General features: G+C 56.8%; 2 protein-coding genes across 2 annotated transcripts; one reads left to right on the top strand and one right to left on the bottom strand.

The window, feature by feature from the left end:
• The first annotated feature begins 501 nt into the window (after positions 1 to 501).
• On the top strand, positions 502 to 4,092 carry NRGN (neurogranin). The gene is made up of 3 exons (XM_068659236.1): positions 502 to 755; positions 2,698 to 2,904; positions 3,950 to 4,092. The coding sequence occupies exons 1-2, from the start codon at positions 741 to 743 to the stop codon at positions 2,902 to 2,904; spliced, it is 222 nt and encodes a 73-aa protein (XP_068515337.1). The 5' UTR covers positions 502 to 740; the 3' UTR covers positions 3,950 to 4,092.
• Positions 4,093 to 4,870: 778 nt separating this feature from the next.
• On the bottom strand, positions 4,871 to 12,501 carry ESAM (endothelial cell adhesion molecule). The gene is made up of 7 exons (XM_068659235.1): positions 12,397 to 12,501; positions 7,350 to 7,507; positions 6,651 to 6,864; positions 6,419 to 6,574; positions 6,075 to 6,197; positions 5,841 to 5,979; positions 4,871 to 5,502 (listed from the first exon to the last, which is right to left on the bottom strand). Exons 1-7 carry the CDS (start codon positions 12,440 to 12,442, stop codon positions 5,169 to 5,171), a joined length of 1,170 nt encoding a protein of 389 aa, XP_068515336.1. The 5' UTR covers positions 12,443 to 12,501; the 3' UTR covers positions 4,871 to 5,168.
• Positions 12,502 to 13,475: the final 974 nt, after the last annotated feature.

The raw sequence follows: 13,475 nt of genomic DNA, 5'->3' as shown, positions 1-13,475 counted from the left end.
GGATGTTTTGATAGAAAACATCCCAAACTTGGGAAGCAGATGCTGCTGCAGGCATGCCCCGTGTGCTTACCCGGCCTCACCATCTTCATCCTTGGCCCTCCTTTGGGTTTGAGCTCTAAGTAGGTCAGAGCTGGTGCGGAAAGGTTTCCCTCTGCTCCCACAAAAGCAAACCTGGGGGCAAAGCCCCCAGTGTAGGAGCTAAGTATCACCCCCAAGCAGTCACATCACCCCCACTTGCTGCAAGTTCAGCTATGTGTGCATGACCCTGGTGCAACCCCTCCCCAAATCAGCGCAAATTCAGGCACAACCCTGTTAAATCAGCCCCGCTGAGCACAAAGCACAGCCCCCTGCCCTATTACAAGCCCCAAAGCCCCATGCCATAGGCACAGAGCCCATCCCATTAAATATTTGATAGCATCCTCTGTACTGCTGGATTTATATTGCATGAAGCCCCAGCGCAGGCTGACGGCTCCTTTAAGCATTAGGAGGGAGTTGGAGGCGAGGGGAGTTGCTGCAAGAGAAATTGGAGGAGGCAGCGAGAGAAAGAGAGAGAGAGAGAGGGAGAGAGAAGGGGGAAAAAAATTAAAAAACTAAAGCCCAAGCCTGGCAGGAGCAGCAGTGCTGGCGGGGAGGTGGGCTGATAGGCTCGCCCCGAGGAAGCGCATTACGTAGGCAAGCAGCTCCACTCAACTTGCCACCTGCGCCGGGAGAGCGAGCCCCTGCGTGAGCCCCTCATCACCATGGACTGCTGCAACGTATGTACCTCGCGCCCTCCGGCTTTCTGGTTTTAATTACTTTTTTTTTTTTTTTTTTTTCTCCTGTTTTTGTGCAAGGCATGGTGGCAGGGATGGGGGGGGGGGGAGTTGTGCTGTTGTGGGGGACGATGCTGCAGGACTGTGGGTGCAGCACCCAGGAGCCAAACCAACTCCATTCCCTCCCCAAGATCTGCTGCAAAGCCTTGCACCCCAAGATCCCTGCTGCTCCCATGGGTGCTGCCGGGGCTCGGAGGAAAGCACTCCAAATATCCCTTTTCCAGCCAGTTTTGCATGGCATCCCAATGGGGCAGGGCAGGAAACTCCCCCCTTTCCCCAGACCCAGCAGGCAGACCCCTCTTTCTGCTCTTCTCCAGCATTACGTCCCCCCAAAAGCCTCTCCAGGAGGCAGTGAAGGTTTCTTACAGCCAAGAGAGAATCTGGTGCTTCCTCCTGCTCACAGAGGGGATCGCAGTGCTGCACCCTCCAGCCTCACCCCAGGGTGAGCCCCCATTGCCACCCAGTCACCAGACAGCTCAGAGAGCAGATCCAGCAGAATGAACATATGTTTTTTCCCCTTTTCATCCCTTTTTTTTTTTTAATTTCCTGCCTTTTCCCCCTTTTCTCTCCTTTTTTTTTAAAAAACCCTTTTGCCCCAGCTGGCATTAGAGCACTTCTGGCTGCATCTGGGGTGGCAAAGCCCTGGATATGGGATTTTCCCCCGATAAAGCCCACCCTGGATATGGGATTTCCCCCAACAAAGCCCACCCTGGATATAGGATTTCACCATGGCTATACAAATCCCCCACCCCACCCCCCCACCCCAGATATAGGATTTCCCCTGCAGGTATAGGATTTCCCCCCCGCCTATAACATTTCCACCCTGACTATCACATTTCCACCCTGGACCTGCCACTTAAGCTCCTGTCCCCCTTTCCATCAGTTCAACAAACCTCAGTGCCTCCTGTGCCACTTTGCAGTGACATCGTGTCACCTCTAAGGCAGTGCAGGGCTTTAGTGTCCCATGCATCCCCAGTGCTCCCACAGAGCCCGTGTGAGAAAAGGAACACACACACACACACACCTGGCCAGGGTGCACACTTTTGCATGAATCAGTCCTGGGCGCTTTCTCTCGTGGGCGGGATGAGCCACGGCTGCCATACCCCCAGCCCAAACATGCAGCTTGCAAAGAACCAAAAAAACTCTTCAAAAAGTCCTTTAAAGCAAACAGGGGTGGTGATGTGAAGGATGCAGTGGCAGTGGGGTGCCCAATGCCAGCCCCCTCTGGTCCTGTTTGAATGCTATGTGCTTTTTTTTTTTTTTTTTTTCACTCCCCAGTTTTTCACCTGTTTCCACTGCTCAGCAGTGATAACTTTAATGGGGGTCGACCACTCCAACTGCAGTGGCAGGAGGGGGCTGGGCTGTAGGGCGTTATATGGGGGGGGCATTGCATAAGGAGACATGCTTTGGGGTCAGGATGCAATGCACAGGTTGTGCATTTTCAACAGGGTATAAATGTGATTATTTCGCCACCACCACTCCTTCCCAATTTTCCCATTGATTTTCAGCATTTTGCAGCACTTCTGGTTAAAAAGACTGGGCAGTCAGCAGGAGCAAAGCAGGGTGAAAGTGATGACCCCCCCCAAAACCTCCCTCTGTTCCCCCGGATGGCCCCTCCTGGTATTGAAGCACTCGGGACCAGGATCTGGCCCTAGCAGTGCATTGGTCTAGATGGTGTTTGTGGCAGGGTGGTATTGGAGGGTAGTGATGGGAAAGAGCAGGGTTAAAGTATCTTTCTGACACTGGAACCATGCTCTGTTGCTTGCATGCACCATGAGTCCCCTGAGGACCTTGATTTTTTTTTAGCAAAAGACCAGGTTTAGGAGCTCCTCATATGGGGCAAAGCAGGGACCCCACCCCGTAACTGCCCCCTCGCTGTCAGCAGGAGGGAGCCTGCACAAAGCTGGACGAGGACATCCTGGACATCCCCCTGGACGACCCCGACGCCAACGCGGCGGCGGCCAAGATCCAGGCCAGCTTTCGTGGCCACATGACCCGCAAGAAGATCAAGGAGGGGGAGATGGACCGGAAAACCAAGGATGCTGAGTGCGCCAACAGCACCCGTGGTGGAGACCTCCGCAATGGTGACTAGGTACCCCCTGATGTTCCTTACTCTTAAAGCAGGGATTCTTCAAGTAGCCTTCCCCATCCCAGCTCCTGCTGGACCACTTGGGCTGGAGAAGGGTTTTTCTTATTCCAGGAGTCAAAAAGCAAGCAGGAGGTATTCAGGCAGCCCTGCCTTGCCCTAATTTTGCGGGTGCGCCGTAGTAGTTAGCATAGGAACGGCGGGGAAGGCAAAGCCCTAGATTTGAATTGAATTTCTCCCTTAGCAACACCACCCCAAACGCCTCGCCTCAGCACATGCTATTTTTAAAAGCCTGTGTCACAGTCTCCTGGCAGGAAAAGGGAAATTTAAAAGCGCCCACGGTACCAGGGCTGTGGGGCTGGGGATGCTGGGGGTGCCGGGGGTGCAGGGAACAGTCCCAACCCCCGAACACTGCTTTGGGGTTGGCAGCTGTGCCATCCTGCTGCTGCCCCAGCTCCATGCAGGGCACTGGAGTGCAGATGCAGCTGAGATGCAGGAGGGGCTGTAGCAGGGATGTAATTGGAATTCAATGACAATGCAGTGGGGCATGGACTTGGGATGAGATGGGCATGTGGTGGGGGTGCAATGGAACTGCAGTGAAAATTCAGTGAGGATGCAGCAGAGATGCAGCTGCCGATTGCCAGTGCTGCAAAGCTTGTTAAGGCCACAAGGCTCATTAGGACTGCCTCTCTGAGTCACCTGAGCAGGGTCTCTTCCCGTGTCAGCTCCAGCCCACAGTGAGTTGGGTTCAGCTCCCACTCCCCACTGAGGTCCTTGGAAAAAAGGTGCCCAGGCTGGGTATCTCTGCTCCCCAAACCCAAAGGTCACCCTGGTGCCCCAGCTGCCTGGACAGGGCAGGGGACAGGTAGGAGCAGGGGCAGTGGAGGACAGGGAGAAGGTGCAAGGACAGGGTGCAGGCAGGACATGGAGGAGGTGCAGGACGCAGCAGCTGGATGCAGGAGCAGGGCTTGAGCAGGGTGCAGGTGCAGGGTGCAGGTACAGGCAGGGCCGTGCATGCAGTCTGACTGCTCTGCTCTCTTCTTGCTTGCAGGGCCCACCGGAGCTGCCCTGCCGAGCCCCCTCAGTCGTCAAGGCGCAGGAGCCCCCGCTTTGCCCTGACCCCGCATGCATCCCCTGGGCCCCCGCAGCCGGGGCCCCCCCTCGCCCCTGCCCCAATAAAGGTCCCTGCCAGAGGCCGGGCTGTCCTTGCCACCATGGGGACATCACGGCGCCGGGAGAGACATCATCCGATGGGGGAGTGAGGTCATGCTGGTGGAGCTGTGACAGCCACAGGTGGGTGGGGTGGGGTACCCAGTCGAACCGCGATGTCTGGTGTGATGTCATACCTGCACGCATGATGTCACTGGCAAGCACGCAATGTGTGACATTGTGTGACATCAGACAGGCATGTGTGACATCACTGGTGGACATGTGATGGCCGGCATGATATCACACAAGTGTGCGTGGCACTCCTGGGGGACGAGAGCTGGCTCTGGTGATACTCTGCAGCCCTCGGTGGGTGCTGTGACATCACCACAGGACATGTGGTGGCTGGAGTGACATCATACAGGTGTGTCTGATGTCACAACTGGATGTATGATGCTGGGTGTGACATCATGCAGGCATGTGTGACATCACTGATGGACCCGTGACAGCCGGCTTGAAGTCACACAGGCAAGAGTTGAACGCTGTGATGCCACACGCCCCACCAAGGCATCACACCACCGGTCACGGCAGGTGTGATGCAGACATGGCAAGCTGTGACATCACAGCGAGGGACAGCAGGTCAAGTGGTGCACTAACACACACCGTCAGCATGACCCCAAAGGCCCTGGCTGCCTGGTGTGACATGGGGCCAACAACCCACCGCATCCTCACAAAATCAGCCCAAAGCATTTTAATCAAAAAAAAAAAAAAAAATCTAAAAAAAGTGCTCCTCCCACCTCCCCCCATAGCCACCTCCACCCCCCCCGCCTCCCAACACCTTTAATGTTCGTTTATGAAAAATGCCCCATTACCACTGATACATTAAAAAAAAAAAAAAAAATAAGAGGACCCCTCCTCCAGTTGGGGCTGTTTCGGGGTGCTGGCATCGGCGGGGAGTCTCGGGCCACCAAAACCCGGAGCGCGGGCACCTCCCACACCCATTAAACAACCGCAGGACAAGTCCAGCTGCTCCAGGTGTCTTAAAAAAAAAAAAAAAAGTGGAAAAAAGCCCCCAAAAGTGGGCAGGGTGAGATGTCAGAGGGGGACATCCCATTATTCGGGGGTCACACCAAGGAGCCAGCCCGGCTCTGTGCTGGCACCATGACAGGGATGGCACCTGCCCGTGCCAGGCTGGAAGGGGGCAGCCCCCCTGGAGTGGCAGGGGGCTGCGGGGGGTGCCAGGGGGCCCCGTTGGTGGGAGGGGGGCATCCCCCAGCCCGGTGGGGTCCCCGGTAGCTGCCAGCAGCTGTGAGGACAGAGGCAGTGTCGGAGAGGGGTGAGGCCCCATAGGGTCTGTCCCGGGCACCCGCAATGGAAGACAAGGTGCTGGTCTTGGAGATGGCATCTGCGGGGGGGGTCCGTGTCCAGGAGGGGGTTTTGGGGGCCACGGCATCTTCCCTGTGGACAGAGGAGAGAATGGCAACACCTGCTGGAAATCCGGCTGCTCCCCACCACGCACTCCCAAAATCACCTGTATTTTTGGCTGACACCCCCCAGCCCCCAAAGCAACAAAAGAACTCAGACCTGATGAGCTGCAGGAGCCCCCCCCATGCAGGGGCCAGAAAGAGGGATTCACCCAGTAGGGAGGGGGAACAGAGGTGGAAAATATCCTCGTTAACTCTGAAATCTAATGATGACCAGAAATCTCCTCCCTTCATTAATTCCGAGACGCAGCAATAACTTGTTGAACCTCTGTCCCGGGGAGGGGGGTAGGGGTGTGTGGGGGCTGCCCTCACTTGATCTCGTTGGCTGCCTCCTCCTGGCCGTCACGTTTCTTCCTCCGGTAGCCGACAAGCCGGCGGGCAAAGAAGGCGACAGTAGCTAGAGCACCCAGGGAACCCAGCACGGCACCAGCGATGATGGCCCCCTCCCTGGCTGCGGGGAGAGAAGTGGCAGGGGCAGTTTTACCCCTCCCTCACCTCGCTGCGAGGATCGCGCCCCCCTCCCCAGTCCTGAGGACACGTACTCACTTGAGTGCACCTCCAGGATGATGCGGCACTCAGCTGAGCCTGCTTGGTTCTCAGCCACACATTTGTAGAGGCCCGACATGTCCAGCGAGAGGTTCGTCAGCTTGAGGGTGCCCCTAGCCCGGTCTGCAGGGGAGGAATTGGGGTGCTGCCCCATGGCTACCCCCCTGCCCCACACCCACCTCGGTCCAGCAGGGATAGCAGCAGGGGGCGAGGTTACGGGGATGCTCACTCTCCTCCCCCCTTTGCACAGCAAGGCTGGGAGCAGGCAGAATTCAGGGGACGACCCCAGCCCCTCCACCTCTCCCCCCCTCCAAAGCTTCCCCCCACCCCCAGCCCCACCTTACCCTGGGCAGGGGGGAAGAAGACCTGCAGGGTGGGCGCCATGCGCTGCCACTGGTAGGCGGGTGAGGGCTTGCCCTTCTCAGAGGCACAGCTCAGCGTCACGTTGGCCCCCACCGCGGGGCTGCCCCGAAGCTGGCAGGCGGGGGGGGCTGGCGGCACTGCAGGCACTACATTAGTCCTGGCCCCGGGGCCACAGGGGGGCACAGGGGAGCGGGGTGCCCTGCAGGCCCTTACCCAGCACCGTGAGGTTGATGACGGCCACGTTCTTGCCCGTGCTGGTGGCATCATCCACCACGTTGACAGTGCACATATACTGGCCTGAGTCACGCTCCCGTGTGGAGTTGATGAAAACTGAGATGTTGTGGGTGAGGACAGGGTACAGGAACCCCACGCGGGGCTTCAGCTCTGTCTCCTCCACCTTCACCACCCCATCCAGGTATGTTAGGATCTGCACAGAGAAAACTCCTGCTCGGACATGTCCGGATGGCACTGCAGGAGGGGAAACCCCTCCAAACCCCACATTTTGGGGAGCAGCAGCAGTCGCGTGAGCTACCTCCATCCTCACCCACCCTGAGCATCCACAGCATGGAAACCAAGGACACATCCCCACCACGGGCACCATGAGCAGCCTACCACCATAGGCACCTCCTTACCACGGGCACCATAGGCACATCCCCATTGTGGGCACCAGGAGCATCCTCCCACCATAGGAACCTTCCCATCATGGGCACCCCAAGCATCTCTCCATCACGGGCAACTCCCCAGCATGGGCATCCCTCCCTGTGGGCTCCATGACCATCGTGGGTGCCATGGACATCTCTCCATTGTGGGCACCTCCCCACTGTGGGCACCCCCCCCCACATTGTGGGCAACACAAGCATCCCCCATGTTGAAGGCACCATAGGCACCTCCCCACTCTGTCCCCCCAGTCACCTGGAAGGGGTCAGCATCAGCCTTATCCAGCAGCCAGGTGACATAGGGCTTTTTCTGTGAGCGGCTGGTGTACCAGGCAGGCAGCACCACTCCCTGCCCCTCCACGGAGAAGACGGAGCCTGTCCCCACGTGCACCTCCAGCACAGCCGAGCAGACACCTGCCCAGCAGGAAAACGGGACATGACTCAACACCAGGTGCCAGTTTTACCAAAAAAAAAAAAAAAAAAAAGGAAAAAAAAAAATAACAACCCCACCAATTGTTAGAAAAACACCCTGTTCCAAAGAAAAGGAAAGAAGAAGCATGTTATCGCCTGGAGACTGGGCCAGGAGGAAATTTTTCCTCCTTCCCCGCCATGGGAAGGGCTTTCCGGCCAGCCGGAGGATGCAGGACAAAGCCTTCCCCTCCCACGGCCACTTCCCCCCACGAAACAAGCATGGGAAAGCATCTGCCCCAGGCTGCCGGGTGCGTCAGGGACAAATCTCCAAGCTCCCCAAATGCTTTTGGAGGAGCCCACAGGATGCCATGCAGCCCTGGGGCTGGTGCTACCTCCTGCCCCTGGGCGATTTCATTTTTTATGGGGGAAACCCATATAGCACCTGCTTCAGTGCAGGCACCCAGCCAGCACCCCCGCATCATTTCGCACCCTCCCAGGTCCTTTGCCACCCCCACAAGTGCTAAACCAGGATAACTGCTGTGTGGCCTTCTGTGCTCCCCCCTCCCCCCCCCCAACCCAGTGTCATCCACGGGGCTGTGAGGGTGTCAATGCCCCCACCGAAGTATCCTCCCCAGCATCAATTCCCTCAAAAATAAAGTCAGGAGCAGGGGGGATCAGAGTGGGTGCCACAGATCAGGGAAGGGGGGTGCCTGGCTTGCGGGGGGTGGGATTATTTCCCAGCTTTGCTCTGAAAAGGATCAGCTGGAAAATAATCTGCTCAGGCGAGGTCGGGTGCCTGGAAACAGTTTGCATTGGGTTCCCTCCAGGGCTGAGAATTAAATGCCATGGGTGACCCCAGCACGGCTGCCCCATCCCCATGTCACTGGCTGTCCCCATTCCACTGTCCTCACCCTGAAAAAATGGGGGTGGGGTGGGGGGCTTTACTGCTCCTGGCCTGTGGGGGGATTTGGGGCAAATTTTGCAGCTAACTTGGGGATTTGGGCATCAGTGCACAGCCTGGATGGGTTTAACCCACAAATTAACTCACACCCAAGCTCAGCCCCTGCTCTCACAGCCCCCTTTCTCTCCTTATCCCCCCCCGCCCCCCGCCTCCCCCCCAACGTGCACACAAACTTCTTCAGGATTTTTTTCCAGGGCAGGAAGATGAAAACAAGGCGCCTGGGGGTATTTTTAGCCTCCTGCATTCATCCGCTCTTCCCCCAGCAAGGCTTCAGCGCGGCTTCCTGAGGGCGCCTTGCGGCCCCAGGCAGGAAGCCCTGTGCCGGCTGATAACACAGGCTCCCCCCCCCAAATTCAAAGTCCTAACACACACACACCCCACCCACCACCCCACCCCCACCCCACCCCCAGTCCCCTACTTGGGTCAGTTTGGCCAAGGAAAGGCAGGAGAAATCAGCCCTGGCTGGGCGAGGGCAGACACCTCAGCGCTTAAAAATAGCTAAACCCAACCTAAGAACATAAAACCTTAAGTCCTACCCAGGGGGGAAAACACGATGGAGACAGCAGCGCAGGACACCTGAACGCAAGTAGCATCGCAAAAAAAAAAATTAAATTAAAAGAAGTTAACATAAAATACAGAGGATGGTTCATTAACTACTCAGACGAGCCCAAGTCACACAAGTGGTTTCACATTTTTGATTTAAGGTCAGAAATGGGAAGCCAAAGGGTCAGAGCAGGTTGGGAGTGAAAAGCAGTGATTTGGAAGCTAATCACCCCCAACATCTGCACTCTTCACCCCATGAAAATTCGGGATTTTCAGCCCATCAACATCTTTATGGCCCAGGTAAAGCACAGCGAAAGCTATGCACAACAGGCAAGGTTAAGGTAGAAAGCCAAGTTCTTGGGGCTGAGCAGCAACCGGGCACCAACATTGGCTCAAGAGGGAGTGAACAGCAAGATGCTCGGCCCCGGCCACAGGCTTCCCATCAATTTTGCCTCAAGATAAAGCCCCGAAATCTTTCCAAGATCAGAGATAGCAACAAATACGCATATAATTACTCACAGGGTTACCATGGCCATGAGCAAACACTTCTGCACTGAGCTCCTATGTCATTGAGCTGTTATTTCAAAAGCAGGCTGCAGGACCAGCCTGAAGTTGTCCCAGTGTAGCCAGCCCAAGCCATGTTTTCCCAGTCCCACTGGGAATCAGTGGCAAAGCTCAGCAGACACCTTTTTCCAGTGGTTCTTATCCTCCCTGTTGCTGGTTAGTACCCGTACATGTGGAAACATCTAAAACACAGCAAATCCACTGGCGCTTACCCCAGACCAAGCTCCCTTTGCTGTTACAAGCATGCATTAACGCTGAAACCTAGTGACAACCAATTCAACAGCAATCTGTGGCCGCAGCATTTCTCTGTCATCCTTCAGCAACGGAGATCTGAGATTGCAGCTCCATCATCACCCCCAGAACGCTGGGGAGAAGCGACGCTATCAAAACACAGATGTTGTCTTTCTGGAGGATGCTTGCTTCCAAAATCACTTTTTTTTTTTTTCGTTGTAGAACTGACCCACAGCCCCTCGTGCAGGAGGAATCGCCCCCAAAAGTGCTGGAATAGCAGATGCTTGAGCTCAGGCCGGGGATGCAGCACCAGAGGTCAGCTCCCTGGGGACCAGGACCGAACCCTTTGGCACGCGGGTGCTGCTGCTGGCATCAGCTCCAGATTTAGCCACCTTGCCACTGCAAATCCTCTAATGCTTTAAACAGATAGAAAAAATTAAGCTGCTCGGGGTGTGTATATGCATATCGGCATGGGTGCCTGGGGCACTCGCCTGCTGCCGTCCCTGAGGGCCATCCGGCTGCTGTTTGGGATGAAAAACTCAGGTTTTTATCCAACTGCCTTGAGCTAAGCATCTGCCTGGGGAGGGCTTCCCTCTGCTTCAGCCCATCTGCCAGTTTTTTTCCTTCAGAAAAAGCCTTTAAATCCCTGAACACCTCTAGCAGTGATTGCACAACCTCATTGGCAAACTGCAGCACCTGTATGAAACACTGAGCTGCCCTCTCCCCCTCACCCCCCTCTCCCCCCACTGGCTAAATCCTACCATTTCAGCCCAAAATGCCCCCTCCACCCCCCACTCCCCAAATCCTCTTGCAAAAAGCATCCTCCCCAAAACTGTAGTGCCCAGCCGGACGCTATAAGCTATTAACCACTTGGGAATTAATGGGCTGAAGACGGATTGCGTTTGATGCCCTCACTCTATAGGATTAAGGCGATCTGGCCATGTGAAACCGAGACAGAAATTAAACCGAGAGACGACGGCTTGGGTTTAATATGCTCGGCTCGTGCTTCTCCAGAGCGGAAACGGTGGCTGAGCAGGAATCTGACTGGAAAAATGGCCCCTAAGAGCCTTGAAGAAAGGTCAAGAGACTGCCTTGCATGGCCCTTCAAGGAAACGAGCCTGCACCCACCCAGCCATGGGGTTTTCTTCCCTCCCTCAGCTCTGGGCTATTTATAAATGGGCTGATAGAAGCTGCTGGTCCGCGGAACAGCGCCCGTTGGGAAAACCCACAGCAGCTTTTCTCACGACCCAGGGGCAGAAAGTGCCGTATCCTCTGTAGAGCCAAAATCAGGAAAAAAATGTGACTTTTCTATAGATAGACACGGGCAGCCAGCTTTAACCCCCAACGTGCCCAGCCCCAAATTTCACTGCTCAGCCGGCGACATGGGGACAAGGAATAAGCAATGGGACCACCAAGCATCATCCCTCGTTTTTCTTTCTTCTTTCCCATTTTTCTCCCATCACTAGTTTTGCTATGATCCCATGTGGACCCCATAGAGTAAGATGGGATGTTTGAAAGCATCTGAACCCACCAAGTTGGTGCCTAAACATCTTTTCACCGCATTTCTATTCTATGGGGTAATTTGGGTCCTGTAGCATCATGCCCCAAGACTTTGGCATGAATTTGTCCAGGCGACCTGGCACAACCCTATGCAAATTTACATTGTAGACAACACAGCGGCTCATCCCAGCACCCTTTAATAGCTTTTTAATGGAAATAATAATAATAATAATAATAATAATAATAAAGAAAAACAGCAGTTTCCTGAGACTGGGGACCCCTAGACAGTGTTCCGCCATGGAGGAAATGCCACCCAAGCATGCCAAGCCACTGCCATTGTTTTGGGGGCCATTTCCTTTGCTAGCAACTTGAAGGGCTGTTTCCCTTTGAAGCACACCCAGCACTTCCAACCTTTCCCTTAAGATCACAAAAAAAAAAAAGGATGGAAATGGATGGGGGGGGAAGATAAGAAGGAAAAAAGCCCATAGACAGAGAGGGGTTGAAACCCTCTCCGCTTCGCACATCCAGGCCAGCTTGGAGGCATCGGTAAACAAGGGGGGAGGCGGCAGGTTTTATAATGGGAAAAAAAATTAATTGATTTTTTCTGCTCAGCGCTGTGCAGGAGAGCAAGTTGTCAGCAGGGAAGGGGAGAGCAGGCCAGGAGCAGCACATCCACATCCCCGCACCCTGGTCCCGTCGGGGTGATTCGGGTCCGGGACTTTGGGGGTTCTGCACCGCCCCGGGGTAACTCCGCGGCCCCGTTTTCTTTTCCCTCTGGGGGCACCGAGAGAACGGCAGCTGCCTCCCCTCCCGCTTGGGATCGGGAACGCGGAGCGGAGCCGGGGGGGTGCCCCTGGGGCTCCCCCCGTCGGTCCCCGGTTCCCTCCCGCCCCGCAGGTCCCAGCGGCTGCTTCCCCCGCCTTTTGCCGCTGTCCCCCCGCTCCTCCCGGCGGCATCCCCGGCTGCCCCGCGCCGTGCCCGGTGCCCCCCGCTTCCCACCGGTCCTACCGGGATCCCCCCTCCCCGGCGGCCCCAGCCCCCGGGAGCCCTGCCGGGTGCCCCCCAGCTCCCCGCCCGGTGCCGCGGCGCTCACCCAGCAGCGCAGCCAGCGCCAGCGCGCCCGGCGGCAGCGCGCCCATGGCCGGAGCCGGAGCCGCAGCAGGTGCCGGGGCGGGGGGGACCGGGACAGAGGGGGGGGGTAGGGGGGGGGGGTCTGGGGCGGGGCCCAGGTGGGGGCGGGGTTTGGCGGGGGGCGGGGCTCCTCTCCCCACCCACACCCCGGGGGTCCAAACCACCTCCCCCCCCATTGCAGCCAATCACGGTTATTTGTTAATTAGGAGGGTTATTAATAATTAATTAGGACATTATTGCGGGGGGGGGGGAAGCTTGTCACCTCCCCAGGGGTCACGCTGCTGCTCCCCTGGGGACCCCAGAGCCCCGCAGGGCTCTTCCTCCTCCCAGCGGCCCCTGAACAGACGCATTAATCCTCAAAAAGCGGTAAAAAGCATAGTTCAAAACCAACCTGAAAAGACAGAACAGGGACGTTTTGCCCCTCCGGCTGGAAGCAGCCCCAGCTCGCTGGGAGCACCCGGGCTGCGTGGCCTTGGCCTGCCTGCGGCTGGGGTGAGGAGCAGGGATGGGGCCTGGAGCAGAGGCAAGGTCCCAGAGGGATTTGGGAGCATATGGGGGGGAGGGGGGTTTGCAGGGCAGGTGGACGCAGTGCATCCTCCCAGAGCAAGGACTGTGGGTAACCCAGGAGGCAAGGAGCTTGGTGGGCCCCAACCAACAAAGGACATCAGCGGACGCCCTCAGCAGCATAACCAGCTTCGAGCATGGCAGGACGCAGCCCTGGGGACAGGCGAAGCTTTGGGGACCACTGGGGGATCCATCCCGGGCTGGAACAGATCTCGGCAAGAGGATTGGGAAGAGCAGGGAAGGGGCAGGACGGGGGCTGCACACCAGCGATCCCGGCCACCAGATGCCCTCTGCTGGGAGCAGCACCAGGAGAGGCTTCGCTGCTAATCCTGGCCCTAACAGGTGGTAGAACCCTTATTTCTCCCCAAAAAGCCTCCCCACACACTTCCATCGCTCAACACTTCAGGAGAAACAAAAAGTCTCTCTGGTAGGTAAGGCCACACACCAGACAGCCTGAGAAGCCTTAAACCCACACAA

This window comes from Anas acuta, chromosome 23 (genome assembly GCF_963932015.1).
Source record: "Anas acuta chromosome 23, bAnaAcu1.1, whole genome shotgun sequence".
In the NCBI taxonomy this organism is placed as follows: Eukaryota; Metazoa; Chordata; class Aves; order Anseriformes; family Anatidae; genus Anas; species Anas acuta.
Note: the sequence above shows the minus strand (reverse complement) of the source record. Positions and strands in the feature narration are given on the sequence as shown.

What these genes read in the sequence shown, in the direction of transcription:
- ESAM (XM_068659235.1), bottom strand. Translation starts at nt 12,442, where the DNA reads ATGGGCGCGCTGCCGCCGGGCGCGCTGGCGCTGGCTGCGCTGCTGG. An exon ending in GGCGCTGGCTGCGCTGCTGG is followed by an intron (nt 7,508 to 12,396) that starts GTGAGCGCCGCG and finishes CCTGCTGGGCAG; the next exon opens with GTGTCTGCTCGGCTGTGCTG. An exon ending in CATCAACCTCACGGTGCTGG is followed by an intron (nt 6,575 to 6,650) that starts GTAAGGGCCTGC and finishes TAGTGCCTGCAG; the next exon opens with TGCCGCCAGCCCCCCCCGCC.